This window comes from Acartia tonsa, chromosome 10, assembly GCF_053477335.1.
Source record: "Acartia tonsa isolate MP-2025a chromosome 10, ASM5347733v1, whole genome shotgun sequence".
Lineage (NCBI taxonomy): Eukaryota > Metazoa > Arthropoda > Copepoda > Calanoida > Acartiidae > Acartia > Acartia tonsa.
Genome location: NC_137269.1, coordinates 46,926,249 through 46,946,777, shown reverse-complemented (window position 1 = coordinate 46,946,777; position 20,529 = coordinate 46,926,249). Strand labels below are relative to the sequence as shown.

At 33.8% G+C, this 20,529-nt stretch overlaps 1 protein-coding gene across 1 annotated transcript in view; it reads left to right on the top strand.

Moving 5' to 3' along the window:
- Positions 1-12,147, top strand: part of LOC145330193 (uncharacterized) — a 66,523-nt gene extending 54,376 nt beyond the window's left edge. The window contains exons 2-8 of the mRNA XM_080174792.1: positions 4,976-5,113; positions 7,709-7,765; positions 8,396-8,461; positions 8,769-8,841; positions 9,107-10,740; positions 11,127-11,271; positions 11,538-12,147. Coding sequence (XP_080030918.1) covers positions 4,976-5,113; positions 7,709-7,765; positions 8,396-8,461; positions 8,769-8,841; positions 9,107-10,740; positions 11,127-11,271; positions 11,538-11,683 — 2,259 coding nt within the window. The 3' untranslated portion in view covers positions 11,684-12,147. The remainder of the gene's footprint in view (positions 1-4,975; positions 5,114-7,708; positions 7,766-8,395; positions 8,462-8,768; positions 8,842-9,106; positions 10,741-11,126; positions 11,272-11,537) is intronic.
- The last annotated feature ends 8,382 nt before the right edge of the window (positions 12,148-20,529 follow it).

Below are 20,529 nucleotides of genomic sequence, written 5' to 3'. Positions count from 1 at the left end.
ATAATTGTACATTTTTATATCCGCGGAAAGCTGTTTATATTACTATGCGATAAATAACTATTTTATATTATTAAAATTTTTAATTGTATTAGCTACTATAATATTAATGTTATCTGCTTGTTTGATTTTCTATAACATACAAAATATGCTCTGAAAAGCTTAGCCCAATTAAATATACTTTTAAAAAGCTGTTCTTAATTTTATAATTTTAAAGACATTTAGTTCGCAATTAGCCATTATTTTTTAAAGAAAATCAGTAAGAAATTAAACATTTTCCTCTATCTTAGAGATAGATATTGTATTCTAAATCTATATTGATTTAAACCACATTAAGAACGTTGATTAGATTGACATGGTATATGTTTATATGTCTTGTCTATATGTTAATTTAACTGTACCTTACATTTTACATTCTAATTAAATTACATTGAGCTGAGATTCACATCATCAGGAATAAAAAGATCTAAAAAAAGAAAAATAATGATCTTTGTTATAAAGTTTTATTAATTCTTTACTGATAAAACTAATACATATAATGAACATTTACTTTTTTTATATATCCATCTTGTCTGTTGAATATTCCTTCTATTCTTATCTACATTTTAATCTTTAATTGATTAAATGTCTTGAAGAAATGGATATCATACAAAGATATTCGTTTGTAAATTAAAATGATTGGATCAAAAGTTTAGACACTGTTAGTTTAAACCAATCAATCAAGATTTAATAAAAGTGCGCAATTTTGAGGAACACAGTGATAGTGTCTGACTAACTATGACGTAACAAAAAAAATTAGCCAATGAGAGGCCGTTATTGACCAAAGGTAAAATTTATAGTGGCCTCTCATTGGCTATTTTTTTTTTGTTACGTCATAATCAGTCAGACACTATTACTGTGTTCAATTTTGAGAGACCATGTGTACCACTTTGAGTACAAGATTAATTTACAGCCCCATTTCCCGTCCCTCCCAAATTAAAAGTAAATTACCTTTCTTTCTTACTTTCTATAGATCAACCTATTTTTTTTTTATCTTTTTTTATGAATAAAAGTTATGTCTGCACAGCCTTTGCGAATTTGGCATTTAACAGTTTGCATGGTCATTCTTATTTTTTGCAAACAATAACAAGGATGTTCATGTTCATTAAGTTGAAAATGCAGACAATGATAAAATTGTTTATAAGTAGTGCAACTCAAAAATATAAAATTAATAGGAACATTCAAGTAGATAGAAGGAAATGAAAGGTAAATAGTAGATGCTTATTGTTTCTGGAAATCTGTACATGAAATTCGAAACATCTATCTTTAATAGCAACTGAGAATATGCATATTTTCCTAACATAATATCCATCTCAAATACAGCATAATTAATAGTCAGCTATAAGAAGTTGTATAGTAGATGGTCAGTGGTCACAGAAATCTTTACCCAAATTTTAGCATTCTATTTTTGAGAACAGCTAAAAAACGCGTACATTTTTTTGTAATTATTGGTCTGAAAAATCAATATTTTTTTTTGGGCGTTTTTAAAATCATTGAAAACAATAGTTAATGACAAATAAATTGATTCATAATTTAACAAGGACAAATTTGTCTATAAGTAGAACACGACATACTAAAAGAAAAAATAAGTATAAATAGTAATGCAGTAATCCTTATACTGAAGTAACAGGATCCTGTTTGTCTGTGTGTTTATAAAGCAGGATCTCCGGAACCGCCGAACCGATCGGGTTCTCCTGAACAGGGTAGGTTCTCATAGGCCCCAGGAAGGTTTATAACTATTTTGGGGGAGGGTACCACCACCCTTCCAAGAGAAATCGCCCCTAGAAAAAATTCCCCCCTCTCAAAAAAAAAACATTTTTCTTAATTGTTTTTGAAATGGGGGGGGGGGGGAGCACCCCCCCCCCCCAAAAAAAAAAATATAGGGAGAGGATATACGTCAACAAGAATTCTATATTGCCAAGTTACTGAAGATTGAAGGCCATTTATAGAGTAGTTTCAATACCTACAACTGATAGGCTTCATTAATCTTACTTTGATGGACGTTTCCTAACTTTAGAATTAAAGACAATACTCCCGTCTTCCTCCCTCCTCATTCGTTTTCTATTGTTTTCCCACATTTTTCTTCTACAATTATTAAAAGCTACTCTATAATCATTTTGTTGGGTATGTTCGTCAGTCTAATAATAGTTATTTCTCGCATCGTATTATAAACAATTTTCCGCGGATATAGAGTGTACAATTATTGGATTAAAACCAGTTTTTTTAGCCCCGAGGTGCTGGTTTTAATCTTATGATTGTACATTCGTAGAAAGCTGGATATAATATGATGCTAGACATAGTTTTTTTTTCGAATTGATGAGAACCGGTTCTTATCCACCGGATTCGAATGAATACGAGAAACATATTATAAGAATAATGGAAGAAGTTATATCAAGTCGTTTTTTAAATAATTTACAAAATATTTTCTATTTGTTATTTAAAAGTAACAGAATGACAATGTGTGTATGTGTGTAGCGAACGATCTCGTTAATCGCTGAACTAACATGTTTCTCTTTTACAGTAAAGATTCTCATAAATCTAGGGAAGTTTTATAGATATTTAGGGGGAGTCTTCTACCACCCTCACAAGAGAAATCAACCTAAGAAAAAAATGACCCTCAAAAAAGTTTGTTTTACTTTTTCTTTTACAAACTAAAATTAAGTGGTCTTCCCCTTCTGTACACTCAAGTACCTTCAGAGGCCTCTAGGGGCGTAACTTTTGTTTTCGTTGCTCTCATGCATCAAATTGTACTTGTTTTCAAATGCAATGACATTCACCTGTTCTTGCTTTATTTTCGGCAACAAACATATATCTTCAAACGTGATTTTCGTCAAGAATATACGGATAATTAAAATGGTTATAAATTCATAAACAAATAAATCAGGATTAGCTATTCCTGTAGAATATAAAACAAAATTTATTCTTCTAATTTTTCAACAAGTAAAATTAATATTAATTTTTTGCATTGACAACAAATATTTTATGCATTTCTACATATATAATCAGTTTGACTTAAAAAAATTTATTTCATATTGGCTTCTTTATTGACAACAGTTTTAGCATGCTCTTGAACAATTAATCATGATAATTCTGACTGAAGGAGAGGAAAAAAACAACTTTTTTTTTTCGTTAAATTCCTGAAGTTTTAGTCATGATTTTTTAAAGCAATGCGGATAAGAGCTATACGGAATTAAGAGGGGGGGAGGGAGGGAAGTTGGGTTAGGAAGTTGCATTATTTTCCTCCCAAACCACAAGACGTAAAAGATGATCTTGTTGGCTTCCAGGGATGGGAAGGATTTGGCATTCATTAGAAATTTTATTGTTAAATTAAATTTTTTACTCCCGGGATAAATTATTTATTTCCTTGTTTTTTAGAATTTATGGGGGAGGAAGGGGGGGGGGGGTGGAATAAAAAGCTTGGAAGCAAAAGCCAATTTATAAGAATGAGCTTCCATTTTTTTTCTACTTGCCATAAAAATAAAAACCTTTATACATTTAATCCTGTAAATTTTGTTGCTTGATATAGTTTTTAGACTTCACACACCATGAAATTGGCTTAGATTGGCATTCTAGCACTGAGAGTCTTTCAAAATATCATTTTTTTAAAATAGCCAATTATCGGAAAAGTTTCATAGTTAAAATTCATTTTAAAAAAATTATTATAACTTTGTAGTCAATAAAATATCGTTAAGTCGTAAGTCCTGTACTTTAAAGATAATTTATAACACTTCCCTTTAGCCATCGACGAAAAAACCTTACTACTTTGCACTATAGTGTCAAAAAGAATTTTTAATTGTTCTTTAATTAATATATACCTAAATATATTTCATTAGGTACACAATTGTACAAAAACAAATGATTAACATAATTTTAAAATTTAATATTCTTTAGAACCTCTAAAAATTTTCTTTTGGAAAATTTCAGAGAAAACTTGATTCGACAAGCAAAAATATAAAAATCAAATATAATTTATAACAAGGACGACAACATCTATCTATAAGAAGTAAAGTAAAAAATTATGGATGAACAAATAAACGAATTGAGTTTTAAGCAGATGAAATCACTTATCTTTATAATATATAAATGCATGACTGATAGACTGACGGAGCAAGTATGACGTTTACTTTGGTAAGGGTTATCTTTACAAAGAATTTAGCAATTTATCTCTATTAGCCGCTGAGAAAATCACATTCCCTGCATAGCCTTACTGACAGACTGAATAACAGACCGATACATTTACAGACATCCTTATACTAAAGTAACAGGATGTCTGTGTGTCTGTGTATCTGTGTGTCTGTACCGAAGGATCTCACTAACCGCTGAACCGATTGGGTTCTCCTTAACAGGGTAGATTGTCATATGTCCCGGGAAGGTTTTTAACTATTTTGGGGGAGGGTACCACCACCAGAGAAATCACTATAAAATCGAAAAAAAATGAAATATTTCCGCTGCATAGTGTCGCTAGCGTAGTCTCGCTAGCTTAGTCGCGCTGCGTAGACGCATGAATTTAACAATTGATAACATAGACAAGTTATTTCTCAAATTAGATATTTAAAATAAAAAAAAACATTTAAAGGCCACTTGAGGCCTCTAGTGGCGTAGCCGCTAGTTGTAAATAATTGAGTAGCTTCGATACTAAAAAAAGGTATTACGTAATATCAAAGATCAATTTCTATCATTATTATAACCAACCATTATTAGATTTGGATAAAAATAAATTTTAATCAATAAAATAACCATTAAATATTATTAAATTTAAATGTTTACAGATCGATTTTGTACAGAAATTATATAGCATATATTAATATAAAGTATATAAATCATACACATATAAAAAATGTTTATGAAATACCTAAAAAAACCTTTTAATTTTGTTTTAAGAATCTTAAACCTAAAACAATTGTTGGAATTTTTACAATAATTTTTTTTATTATTTCAGGCTGTGCTGTTAGCACTGGCAGCCCCCAGCTGCCTGGCTGTTCCTGTTGCTGACCCCGTGGCTGATGCAAGCGCAGATGCCTATGCCAGCGATTATTCTCACTACATCCCTGCTCCCAGCTCTCAATATCATGCTCAGGTTTGGTTTATACTTGGTTTTTGTAAGCACAGCTACTCTTTAAATAGGATTGGTCTATTACAAATGTCTTTTTAAAAAATCCCTTTTTTATTATCTCTCAGAATTTTGTTTCAGATGATTGTAAGGGGGGGGGGGGTTATCAACTCTCTAGTTTACCACGGGGGTAGATTTACTTCCCTCCTCCTCAATTCTGCTTGCCTCTGCAGTTTTTAAATGGTCAAAAATAACATTTTTTTTTATCAAAATAAAATTACAATATATTATATTTGATAGTTGCAACTTTTGTTCGATGATTTTTTGTGCATAATATGATATTTTGTTCAAATGTGTTCTATGAATATGATTTTGTGAGGACGGGAGGAAAAGTAAATGCATCAATTCAAAATAAGCATTAATTTTAGACAATGAAAAAAAAATATATTACTATTGGTTAATGAGACTTTTTGCATAAGAAGAACATCCAAACAAATAAAGGTTATAGTTAAAGTATCTATCAGTGAACAGCTGTGTTGTTTTAACCGCTAGACCTCGCTAACCGCTGAACCGATTTGGCTCTCGTTAACTGTAAAGATTCTTAGAGGTCTCGGAAAGATTTTTTCATTTTTTTGAGGGAAGGTTAGGAGGGCTATCTCTACTTTCCCGAGACTAATTAAGATGCTATTAACCCACCCCCCCCCCCCCACCTCGAATTTATTTAGAAGAATTTAGCTACTTTTCCAATTTCAATTCCTTCCTTTGTTAGTTTTCTCCTATAAGCCCTTATTAGGGGCTTAGCCGTTGTTAACACAATTAAATAATCTTCTATTAATTCAGTTATTTATCTCTTTATTCTTGAAGTATAACTTTACATTTCCTTAGAAAGATGAATCCACATGGCACAATTTCTTAGTAGCCATTTTTTATCAACAGAGAACAATTAAATTTAGAATATTAACCGCGACCTCAAGAATGACATCTATAATACAAAGTAGCTTGATGTCTGTCTGTCCGTCTGAAGCTTAAGATCTCAGCAACTGCTGAAACAATTGAGCTCTACTCTTCAGGGAATATACCTACTGGTCCTGTGATGGTTTTAAGCTATTTTCTTGGGGGGTGGAACACCCCCAACCCCCCCCCCCCCAAAAAAAAAAAAATAAAAAAAATACCAACTTCCAAAATTTTAATTTTTGTAAACAAAAACCAGTAACCCCACTCCACTAAGGGGCGAAGCCCCCCCCCCCCCTAAAAAAATTAATAATTTTTTGTATGCAAACAACCTGGATTTAATTTTTACGAATTTAAATTTTTGTGTATACGGCAAACAACCTGGGTTTAATTTTTACAAATTGAATTTTTTTTGCATACAACGCACAACATGGGTTAAATTTTACCACAGAGTAATTAAACAAAGAATAACTTTTTAAAATATTTCTATTTAGGAGGGTTGACTTCCCATTACTTCATATAGCGAAGCCTCTAGAGGCTAGGGGCGAAGCCGCTAGTGTATTTATAATGGACTATTTATTACACTAGTCCCCAAAGTTTTAAAATACGTTTTCTTATATGTTGGCTGTACAACTTTGGGGACTTTCATTGAATTTTAATTAGTTGATTCATTAAGTTCAGTGTCTAAATGTTTCAACCGCTAATTTTAATGTACAGAAAGGATAATTTTGTGTTTCATCATAAGGGATGTAAATTTATAAGTTATTGTCTTGTTACTTTAGATCTCTGGATAAAATTAGTGCTCAGAAAAAGGTTGGTTTTCTATAATAGTTAAGATTATTTAAGAAATCGAATTAGCTACCTGTCTAATTGTCTATAGCCACCAATGTGTGAAAACCAAATCAAATGCATCTTTACTGACTAGTAATCTTAAATTTTGAATTTATATCCAAACTATGGTATTTTGTACAAATTCCAAGAAACAAGAACAAATACATTCTTCATTATTGACAATAATGTATACAGAAGCATCTTATAGTGCCTAAAAATGATGCCATACAATACAAATGACCAATGATAGGCCAGTATTAATTTATATTGACCAATGTTACATGTATAATGGCCTGTTATTGGTCGATGTCAATGACGTCAATTTTTATTAGGCACTATAAGCTGCTTCATTGATACAGAATATACAGCGTGGATATTATGACAGGGAAAAATTGTCGTCGATTTAGCTTGCTAACTTGGACATCATTTTTTTGTCCAAGTTTGTTAATCTAGGAGGAGGGGATAGGGTAATTGGGGAAATCGTTATTTTAGCCAGCTACGAGTTTCACTTTATTAAAGTAAATGATAATCTGGTGTAAAATCCAATTATAATGAAAATATAACATCAATCTTAAATTTTCAGTAATCTATTGTTTTGATGAGGTTTAAAGGGATGTAGTGGGGTGTTTATACACCCTTTAATTTGGTATGGGTTGACTGTAAAACTTAGGGGACTTGTATTAAACCATTGTTGATACAAACACGCAATGTAGAACTTAGTTAACCAACAATTTGAATCTATACCTTGGTGGTATATTAATTTATCTTCTATTCCTTACCTTTAAATCCTTGAGTTATTTAAAGCATAATTAGTCTAATAATTATTTTTTTTCATTCTAGGACGATTTTGGTGGCTACAACTATGGATTTGCCAGTGGAGACCAACAGAAGACTGAGGTAAATTATAGAATACAACAAGTTAAAGGAAGCCTGCAAGAAATGCAGCGATCTAACTACTGAAAGACTGTCACTAGTAGACCCAATACCCCAATTTTGAAGCCTGTGTATTTCTTGCAGGCTTCATCTAAAAGCGGCTTAAAAGCAGTCGGACAGCCATGAATACTTCAAAATGCTGGGAATATTGTCAAGAAAAATCTTAGGTCTAGCTTTAATAGCGGCCAGGATAATCTCATTTCCACCTTTAGCGTAGACACTGACGGACTGACGGATGGACAGACATAGTGAATTATAATGTAGCTTCGCTGCTAAAATTTTAAGATGAAAAAAAGAGTGCATGCTATATAAAAATTTATTGAAATTTTGCCAATAAAGTCTGACTGTCTGTACCGAAGGTTCGATTTATTCACAGTAAAGCTTCCTATATGTTCAGAAAAGTATTATAACTTCTTTGGGAGAAGGTAACTCAAACCCACCATGAGAAATCGCCTTGAGAAAAAATACCCACTTACCAATAAAATAAAATGTATATTTGTTTATAAAACTAAAATTGATAGGTGAGAGTCGACTTCCCCCTCCCTTTGAGTCCTACTAAAGGGTAGCAACTCTATAATAATATTTCTATTGTAGGTAAAGAGCGCTGATGGTGTAGTACGTGGATCTTACAGCTACATTGATGCTAATGGCGTCATTCAGGAAATTATCTTGTCAATTTAGGTTGCCCCGCAGGGTTAGAACACTGTATATGTGGGCTTCATATGTGTTAGGTATGGGAGAAAACAACTACCCGCCCATTCTCGTATTTAGAATCAATTTTAAAACTAACTGAGGGGGGGGGGGGGTGTTAAGTTCTCAACAGACAATTTATGGGAAAACACCTTTTCCTCATTTTATTTTCCATCAAGTTGGCAAAAAATTATTCGCCGACAAACAGACAAAAAACGCAACTAAAATTCAAAAATTACTAAATCTAAAATAATTTGATGGTTAATGTGACAAACAGACAACCAATTACATTTCTGATGCTCTTGGCTTCAGAGTAGCTGCTACTAACCTACCTGTCCATCATGTTGAAGGTATCTATCTATTTATTTATCCAACTATTTTCTTTCTATATCTATCAAATATTGATTTTCTTTTAAAGCTGACTAACTTTTATACAAATATACCTTTAAGCTAGCCCATCAACACTAGAAATCTACAAATCTCTTCTCTATCATAAATTCTATTTATCCATCTATCAATCAATGTATCTTTGCTTATTTTCTATTGTTTTTAAGCCCTCATTAGTTACTGTAGCAAATGAATAAAGCTTTAACTTAATTGATCTTGATATTCAAGGTGAGGTTGCTGCTCCAGTAGCCGCTGTAGCTGCTGCCCCTGTTGTTGAAGCTGTGGCTGCTCCTGTAGCTACCGTTGCTGCTGCTCCTGTGGCCTATGACCATGCTATGGTTGCATCAGTACCTTACTCCTACCTACCCTATGCTACCAACTATGGTTATCAGTATGCTACCCCAGCTGTGGCAGCCCCTGTAGCCCACACTGTCCATGCTGCTACTGCTAATGTCGCTTATGCTGCTCCAGCTGCTGTTGTCCACACTGCTGCCGCCCCCGTTGTCCACGATGCTGTTCCTGTTGTGCACGCCGCTGCTGCTCCCGTTGTGCACGCCGCTGCTGCCCCCATAGTCCACGCCGCTGCCCCTATTGTTCACGCTGCTGCTCCTGTCGTAACTGGCAGCCAGTATCACGCTCAAGACGAGGCCGGACAATACGCTTTTGGTTACAATGACCTGAACTCTGTGAGACAAGAGACCAAGACTGCTGATGGTGCTGTGTCCGGAGCTTACCAGTATGTCGACTCTGACGGCCTTATCCAGACTGTTCAATACATTGCTGATGATGCTGGTTTCCGTGTTGCAGGCACCAATCTGCCTGTTTTTGCTGCCGCTGTCCCTGCTGATACTCCTGAAGTTGCTGCTGCTAAAGTTCAACATGCCCATGCTGTTGCTGAAGCCAATGCTATACATGCTGCCGATGCTGCCACTTATGTTGCTGCAGCTCCTGTTCCTGTTCCAGCTATCCAGGCTCCTGCTGTCGTCAATGCTGCTGCTGAAGGCTACTATGGTGCTGCTAATGTTTATGCTGCTGCCCCTGCTGTAGTCGCTGCTGCCCCTGCTATTGTAGCTGCTGCTCCTTCATATCCTGAAACTGCCGAGGCTGCTGAAGCTGTTGCACAATACTATGGAGCTGCCAACGTGTACTCTGCTGGCACCCCTGTTTATGCTGCTGTTGCCCCTGCTGTCCATGCTGGCATCCACTCCTCTCCCATTGCCGTTGCATCTGTCGCTCCAGTGGCTGTTGCTTCTGCCGACCCAGTAATTGTTGCCCCTGAGGCCACCGGCTATCAATATCACAGCCAGGATGACATCGGTCAGTACAGCTTCGGATACGCTGATGGTAACTCTGGCAAGCAGGAGATCAAGACTGCTGATGGTGTTGTCCGCGGCTCCTACAGCTATGTGGACAGTGACGGTATTGTGCAGACTGTTAACTACATTGCCGATGCTCTTGGTTTCCGTGTTGGCGCCACCAACCTTCCTGTCCACAATGTTGATGCTGCCACAGCTGTTGCTGCTGAGCCCGCTGTCGCCGTTGCCGCTGCTGCCCCAGCTGTTAAGGTTGCCGCTGCCCCTGCTATGTATCCTCAGGTTGCCTACTCCTACCTGCCCTATGCTGTCAACTACGGCTATCACAACGCTGCTCCCGTAGCTGTCGCTGCCGCTGCCGCTTCCCCTGTCACCGCTGAAGTTGCTCCTGTAGCTGTTGCTGCCGCCCCAGCTGTTGAACCTGTCGCCCACACTGCATCTGCTGTACCAATTGTTGCTGCTCCTGCCGCAACCGTGAGCTCTCAATTCCATGCTCAGGATGAATTTGGTGCTTACTCTTATGGTTACAACAGTCCTGATCAAGCCAAGGTATATAAGTACATAGTCATGTTTTCCAGGGAGGGAAAGTACATTAGACTGTTTATTACACTTGTCCCCAATGTTTGCTGAATATCTTTGGGGGCTTTTATTGAATTTTGATTGGTTGTTTCATTTGTTAAGTTGAGTGTCCGTACCTTTCAACCACTGATTGTAATTTACAGGAGAGGGAATTTTGTGTTTTATTATTGAGAATGTATATCAATTTATCGCCATTGTCTTATCCCTTTAGATCCCTGCATGTTTACTACCTATTCGATTACGTCCAAAACACAAAAGTAAAAAAGGAAAAGAAGATAAATAAAAAGAATGATGAATTAAAAAATGAACTTTACTTCCCAAACAAATTTTAAAAATATGACTTTTCTGTAATTTAGAGCGAAGTGAAGTCAGCTGATGGAGTTACCCGCGGTAGCTACAGCTATGTTGATGCTAATGGTCTCCTCCAGACTGTCAACTATATTTCTGATGCCATGGGATTCAGAGTTGCCGCCACTAACCTGCCTGTACATCATGTTGAAGGTAAGAACTATTGATTAGTATCACTCTAAATCATTATCTATCTACCTATTTAATAATCTCTACCATAACTTTCTATGACAATATCCATATAAATTGTGTCATGGGCCCTTGCATCACAGGGTTCTGTATTCAAAATAGAAAAAAATAGAAAAAAACATTCTAAAAGCTATAACAGCTTCATAGTACAACTAAATGGAGAATTTCTTCGATAAATCTAACTATTTGTTATTGAAATAATTAGTTATTGTAAATGCATCCCTATCTAGGTGCTGAGGTTGATGATGCCGCCGTAGTTGAGGCTGCCAAGTACAACGTTCTGACCCCCAGTGTCAACTATGCCTACCTACCCTATGCTGCCAACTATGAGTATCTTCACGCTGAGCCTGCCGCCATTGCTGCTGCTGCTGCTTAATTTTCCCGCGTAAAAATCAAAATATCAGAATGTAAATACGACATTTCGTGTCGTACGATTAATGAAGGCATTTTTCTCTCTCACAAATTCTCATTTTTTTACATGTTTGATTTATTCCATCTAAAGAATTATTTTTGAATGTAACATACAGCAAAAAAAGATAATTTTGATGAAGCTAGCCAGTGCAACTTAACTCCACTCAATTCCGGAATCATTTGTATGTAAAAATTGTATTTTTGTCATAAAACATTCTCTATCTTTTCTCTTTTTAAATTTGATTATATTGATAATTTTTTTATGAATGACTTAACTTTTCTTGCCAATTATTACTAATTAATTGAGAAAAAAAGAATGTTTTTGAAGCTCATTAAAGTATATTTTTCCAAAATGTTTGATATTATATAATGTACCATATTGTAACAGACACTGCCGTCTAAATGAAATATAGTCATTTAAAAAAATAATTATGTGTTTTTAAGTTCTTTAAATAATATCCAGGTATATTAGTATACAGACAAACAAACACACATCCTACCTCTTTAATAAAACAAATATGCAATTCATCATGGTAATAATACGAATTAAGTTGAATTGATATACAAAATTACTCTTTCTGTAGATTAAAATTAGTTGTTGAAACGTTTGAACACCCAACTTAATGAATTAGCCAATCAAAATTCAATAAAGTCCTCAAAGTTGCTAAGCCAACGAATAAGATATAAAAACGTTATTATAAAAGTCTGGGGACACTGCTCTATAGAGACTAACTTAAGTTTTCAAATGGGCATTTGGTCTAACAGATATGCCTTTGTTACAATGTAGTTGTGCAACAAACAAGATAACTAACTAGATTGATAAATAAATGTATGTATTAACAAGGGCGTCCATGTTTTTAATTTTTTTTGGTAGGGAGAGAGGGGGAATCTGGATAAGGGGGTAGTTCACGTTTTTTACCACCTTTGTAAGAAGAGGGAAGGGGCGTAAAATTTCACGTGAAGCGAGCTGAAATTATTTTTACCCCTCTCAAATTTTTTTCCCCGTAGTGTACATGCAGGGTGAGGGTGCTACAGTAACTCAAAATTAGTAGGGGGTGGGGAGGGTACACCACTTTAAACGCCCCCTAAGGACGTCCCTGTGTATTAACATACTTACTTGATTGGGAACATAATTGAAATATGACCTGAGGTCAGGAATAGCAGTATGTATAAACAAATATGCTATAAATATTATAAACAAATAAACATATCGAAGCACAAAAAATCAAAGATAAACAAACGGACAAAGTGAGTTATAGAGCAGATGTTCATATGCATTTTTTAAAAAGCACGGGATAAACATATATCTACGTTTTTTTTATATCAGGACCCACATATCAACGGTTTTTACTAAAAGCTCATTTTATGGGGGTAAAATTTTATCATTGGAGGGGGTTAATGTCTAATGTAGTCTCTTATGTAATTACGTCATTTAAAAAAAAAACTTTCATTGCCTATAAATAAAAATAATTGTAAATTTAGCTTTTTAAACATTTACATACTATTTTATGCTTATGAAGTTACGTATTTTTGTTAACATTCCACATACCTATATGCATGCTAATGACTTTAGGGAAGAAGGGGACATTGGGCTGTTTAATACACTGGTCCCCAAAGTTTTATTATCGCGTTTTTTATTCGTTGGCTTAACAGCTTTGCGGACTTTTAATGAATTTTAATTGGTTGGTTCATTAAATTGAGAGTCTTAATGTGTCACCACAAATTGTAAATTACAGTTGGGTTAATTTTGTGTATCATCATAGGGGATTTACTTCAATTTATCAGCCATTGTCTTATACCTTTAGATCCCTGTATGGTCTCGTATTTATTTACCAATCACAAGAAGAAAATTGCTTATTATTTTTCAATCATGTCTTATTACTAAAAAAATATATTGACATCTTACATAATATCAATTATTTTAATATTAGTAAACTTATTAGTAGTAAAGCTCTAAATCAGAATAATAAAGCAATAATATTTATTTATTTCTATAAAAAGTTTCAATAAAGTTAATTTAATAGTGAAAAAAATGACAAATGCTATTATTAAGTCTAATTATAATTGAATCTATACTGCTAAAATTCACGAAACCTATGTTTATAAAAACAAAATATTCCTTGTTATTAAAAGAGAATTATTATTTTACAAGAAACAAGCGGCTTCGCTCCTGACATCTAGGGGATTGCATTTTAAAGGGCAGGGGTGCATGTATTTAGCAAATATTAGCCTAAGACATTTAATAATTTTTTTATTGCATCTAATTATAGACAATTTTACGCAGAATGTAAAATGAAAAATTTTTGTTGGCCCCTAGGATTCGAGGACCCAGAAGAACATAACTTATATTTACATACTATGAAGGGAGGGACGGGGCATTGTGCTGTTTATTACATTAGTCCCCAAAGTTTTTAACAACGTTTTATTATTCGTCGGCTTAACAACTTTGGGGACTTTCATTGAATCTTGATTCGTTATTTCTTTAGGCTTCAACCACTTACTGTTATCTACAGAGGGGATGATTTTGTGTAACATCATTGGGGATGTACATCAATTTATGGGCAATTGTCTTATCCCTTTAGATCCCTGCAAAATATGAATTTTTTCCCTCGAACTCCTGCTTGATAATAAAATGTGTTTATATTTGGGGGGGGGGGGTGGGATAAATCTCAAGACAAATAATATAAATGGGCGGGGCTGTTATATCCATTAAAAGTTGATGTGATTAAATTTAGCTTCTGTCAATACGAAAGGGAAACTAAGAAAATCACAAACATATGATTTTAAATATTTGACCTAAAGACAAATAAAATCAAAGGCACTAGCAGATTATTTGGAAGTTGATTTATCATTATAGTAGAGAAGCTATTATATCGAAACCGGTTATTATCCGGTGGATATGAACCGGTTCTGCAGCCACACTGAACAATCATTAACGTATCGTATTATATCCAGTTTTCTACGAATATAAAAATGGATAGTTGTAATATCAAAACCAGTTGTGTTGGGCCTTGTCTTTGGCTTCTCTGGGCTAAAAAAACTGGTTTTAATCTTAAAAATGTACATTTTATATACGCGAAAAGCTGTTTATAATATGATAAATAACTATTATAATCACGCTTCATTTATTCCTGAGTTTTAGCCTTTGATGTTGTTGGTAGCTAATTAGAGCTATATCAAATTAGTTCAACATCTTAACATTTCATCCACATTCTAATATCATATATTTATATCTTTTCTCATAGTTTTAAAAGCGAAGCTTTTCTATAATTAGGGTCGGTCCGTCCGTCCGTACGTCCGTCCGAACGTCTGTAGAGGATAGCTTTTTTCATTTATTTAGGCATGTTAGAATTGTCCTATCGATTTCAAACTTTGCTTGATGGTTCCTGTAGTAGTTAGGTACGATTAAGAAAGCGTAGCAACTCTATAATCGTTACCAGAATGTCCGTACGTCCATTTTAAACATGTTTATTTTTTACTTTTTTAATAACATTTTTTTATGTGATAAATCTTAATCATCCAATTGATCTGATTTTTGGATTACTGATTCCTATTACAATAAGGTACAATATTATGACCGAAGCATCTCTATAATCAAGTATTAAAAATGTCAGTATGTCCTTAAACAGAATTCTGTTTTTAAAAAGTTTTGCAACAAATTTACGTATAATTTTGTCAAACCTTATATTTTCATATTTTGTATATTCAGTTCTGACATTTAACAAAAGTATGTGTTCGTCTGTCATATCGTTTCAGAGCTTCGCTTTTATGGATGTTGTCATCCTTGTTTTTTCTAGAATTTTTTTAATTTACTTATTTTTAATTCCTATTAATGCTTTTTGTGTTATCTATAGTTTTATTTTTGATGGATACTGAAATTTGCAGCTTATATCAACAACGAAATTAATTCGGAAAAAAATCACAAAACCTATACGTAATTTTCAGCTGTCGTTGGGGGGCAACACATAGTAAAATTAGTTTAAATATTAGTTTATTTCGCTTGGTGGCTCTACCTTATTCCTGTAAAATTTGTCCTTATTGTCTGGCCTTAGTTATTATGGGTAAAATAAATTCAAGTTGTATTTCTCTAAATATTTACTGACAAAAATCTGTGTTTTTAGAAACTTTCCGCATTTCTTTTAATTATTTTCATTAAAAGCACAGAAAAAAGTTTTTGAAAATACATTTGTGCTACGCATTTCCATTCAAAATGTACAAAATATGTTTGTGCCTAAGAAAAAACAATTACCACAAACATACACAAAAGTTTAATGGACAATTTCCTACGAAATCCATAAAAACCCCTTCAAAACTGCATTGAGCCAAGTACTTTTGAAAACTAACCTTTGAATAATTTTCATTAATTTAAGCAAGACATGAAGTTTCATTACGGTTCAGAAGAATCAGGGAAAAGGGAATGAAATTCTGACAAACAATTCTAAAGGAAAATTTCCCCACAACTCCCTTCCCCTTTTTCTCCCCTTCTTGCCTACCCCTCTTCAGTTACATGAAAAAACAAAATATATCCCATATACCAAACTTTCAAAGGTTTTGTGATTTTTTTTGTAGGATTGATTGTTAGAATAGCTAGGCCTTAGAAGAATTCAAAAGCTATTCTATAATTCAAGTCTGATCTACATTTACCCAAGGATATAAAGGGACAAGATAATGGCTGATAAATTGATGTACATAGTACATCCCCAATGTTGATACACGGAGTTACCCTTCTATAGATTAATTACAATTAATGGTTGAAACGTTTGGACACTTAACTAAATGAACCATACAACCAAAACATAACAAAAGTCCACAAGGTGGTTGAGGTTGAGAAAATGTTATTTTAAAATTTGGGGACTAGTGTAATAAACAGCTTAATGCCCCCTCCCTCTCTGGCATTTACCTGTGTATGTTTTATTCTCCACCTACTTCCTCTAATGTGACTATTTAATCTAATAAGAAATCCACCCACTTTAATAAGGACTTAACCTAATAACCCATCTTATAACCACCCTCCCCCCCCCGCCCCTAAAGAAATCTAAATAATAAAGTAACAGGATGTTTGTCTGTCTGTTTGTCAGTTTGTCTGAACCGAAGGATCTCACTAACCGCTGAACCGATCGGGTTCTCCTTAACAGGGTAGCGTCTCATAGGTCCTGGGAAGGTTTATAACTATTTGTGGGGAGGGTACCACCACACTCCCAAGAGAAATCGCCCCTAGAAAAAAATATTTTTTTACTTTTTCTTTCAAAATCTGAAATAAGAAATTATCAAAGACGACTCTCCCCTACTCAAGTGCTCCTAGAGGCTTCTAGGGGGCGTAGCCGCTATTAAATAACAAAGAGATTATAAATCAAAATCTCCACCTATTTATATTATATTTTACTAATTTGCTCTATAATTCCCGCCCATTTCCTATCTAGCTAATGTTTTTAAACACTTTATAATTTATCCAAAGCGGCTGAGCACATAGCATCAAAGGCTTCGAATGGGAAAAGGGGTATGGGAGCAAAATAGCGACACCATGGAAACTGTCCCAATTTTGTATAACTTTTGCGGAACATGTTCCAGTTACGTCATATTTTTCTTTCCCGAAAAAGGGAAGGGGGGAAGAAAATCTCTTCAAAAGTGATGGGGAAAACCCCCTTTTCTCCCATCTATTTTTTCTTCCCCCCTTCCCTTTTTTTTCTTTCCCCCTTCTCTTTTTCGGGAAAGAAAAATATGACGTAACTGGAACATGTTCCGCAAAAGTTATACAAAATTGGGACAGTTTCCATGGTGTCCAAAATAGCCCGAGACTATCTCGAGACCTATATGAAGGTCATCTTACAACTTGATTTTATAGCACAGGCGGCAAAATCCTAATTATCTAGGAGTTTTGTAAGATCAAATTTCACGAGCCTCCAAAGTTTCATGACAACGTTCGTTATTCGTTGGCTCTACAACTTTTGGGACAACCAGTATTTGAAATCTACAAAAGCCGTAATTGTGTGCATCATTACTTTGGATGTACATCAATTTACAGGCCATTGTCTTATCCCTTTAGATCCATCTTGCTCCGATAGCTTCTGGAATACTGGGTTAGCTCTATGTAATAAAAAAAACCCTTTCTCTTGTATTTCTATATTTACTAGCGGTTATTTTTTTCCTGAGGTGATTTGTCTTTGGAAGGTTTACATTTCAGTGAACCTAATTAACTTCAATATAAAGGAGAACCATCTAGGTCCAGTGATTTCCGAGATCATTTGCTACACACAGACTGACATTCTTGTACTTTGGTCTTCTTAAAAAACTAACCTTCCTTTGTTTTTAAAACAAAGAAGTAATCCCAAAATGCAAAAAATTTACCCCCCCCCCCCCCATTTTAAATTTACCTCTACCCTTTAGGAGGGTGTATTTAGTAATTTACCCCCCTTAACAATTTTTGGGGGAAAATCCCCCCCTCCAAAAAAAAATAATCCCCAGCAAATTTTACCCCCCAAAATAAAAAAGCCCCTTCTTTAAATTAATTAACTATTAATTAAATTAACCAATATGCCGTTTAAATATCCCTTTTTGCTTGAGAGCTCACTGCTCAGTGTTGGAAGAAATGGTTAAGAATGGAGTATAATTCAGGGATCTCAAGGGATAAGACATTGGCCGATAAATTGATAGCCATCCCCCAAAATAATACATAAAATTACCCCTTCTGTAGATTACAATAAGTTGTTGAAACTTTGGACACTCAATTTTATGAAAAAACCAATCAAAATTCAATAAAAGTCCCCAAAGTTAATATACTAACAAATTATAAATGTTACTATAAAACTTTGGGGACCAGTGCAATAAACAGGCCAATGTCCTCTCCCTTCCTGGGTACAATTACTTTGCATTCTTACTAAGGTGGACTCACATTTATACAATACAGGTTCAACATAAATTTTGAATTATTTTTTCAATAAGAAAACAAATAAGGTTACTAATAACAAGGATGACAACATCCATAAAAGCGAAGCACTGAAACGGTAGCACAAACTGACATTAACAATTATATAGTGTCAGAACTGAATAATCAGAATAAAAATATATAAGAATCGAAGCAAAATTGTAGACAAATTTGATGAAATACTGCTTGATACAGGATAATGTTTATGGACATACTTACATTTTTAGGACTTGATTATAGAGTTGCTTCGCTTATAACATTATACTTTGTTGTCCCAGGAATCTATATACCAAAAATCAGATCAATTGAATGATTAGATCACATAAAAATTTTTGTTAAAAAAGAAAAAAAATCAACATGTTTAAAATGGACGTACAGACATTCTGGTAACCATTATAGAGTTGCTACGCTTTCTAAATCGTACCTAACTACTAAAGGAATCACCATGTAAAGTTTGAAATCGATAGGACAATACTAACATGCCTAAATTAACGAATAAAAGCTAACTATCTCGGACGGACGGACGTACGGACGGACGGACGTACGGACGGACCGACCCTAATTATAGAAAAGCTTCGCTTTTAAAAAGCGTAAAATTAGACAGGTTATAATTGTCCTAAAAATAAAAAATTTTGCATGATGATTCTTATGAAAGTTAGGAATGATTAAGGAAGCGTAGCACCTTTATAATCGTTACCAGACCGTCCGTACGTACAATTTAAAGCATGTTAATTTTTAATTTTTGCAACACATTTATGTACAATTTTGTTTAGACTTACAATTTAAGTACTGACAATTTTCAAGCTTTTGTTAGTTTGTCCTTTCTTCCGATTTTAAAGCTTCACTTTTATGGATATTGTCATCCTTGTTTGTTCTATAATTGGGGTCGGTATGTGCATTCATCTATCCTTGACGGGTAGCTTTTATTGGTATTTTAAGCATTTTAGAATTGACCTATCAATTTAAAACATTGCAATATGATTTCTGAACAGCATGCAAAGAAGAACGAGGTACAATATTATAAGCGAAGTATGTTGGATTTTAAAAATAATCCTTCCTTAATTAATGATATTTTGAAGAAAAAAAAAATTTTAAGTTTTGTTTAGACTTATAAATCAATATTCTGCCTATTAAATTTTAATAATTTACAAGTGTTAATGTTTGCATGTTTGTCCTCCTGTCATATTTTAGATTTATAGATGTTGTCATCCTTGTTTCATTAGTATTTAGAATCACTCTAACTTTGTTAGGATTGTAAAATACGATATCCTATATAATAAAAAATCTGTACTCCATTATATTTATTTGTTTCCCAATTTTCATTTCCAGTAAAGAAAAAGATTAATGAAACAATTTCATCATTTAAATTTTGTAATTGGTACAAATGTCTCCGCTCCTTTGCATTAAAGTTTGTCCACATGTATTTCCAGAAAAAGTTTTTCATTTTGTCCTGTCATACCAAAATTAAGGGAATGCAACAAATGTTTCAACATATATCTATCTATCTATCTATCTATCTATCTATCTATCTATCTATCTATCTATCTATTTATCTATCTATCTATCTATCTATCTATCTATCTATCTATCTATCTATCTATCTATCTATCTATCTATCTATCTATCTATCTATCTATCTATCTATCTATCTATCTATCTATCTATCTATCTATCTATCTATCTATCTATCTATCTATCTATCTATCTATCTATCTATCTATCTATCTATCTATCTATCTATCTATCTATCTATCTATCTATCTATCTATCTATCTATCTATCTATCTATCTATCTATCTATCTATCTATCTATCTATCTATCTATCTATCTATCTATCTATCTATCTAACTATCTATCTATCTATCTATCTATCTATCTATCTATCTAT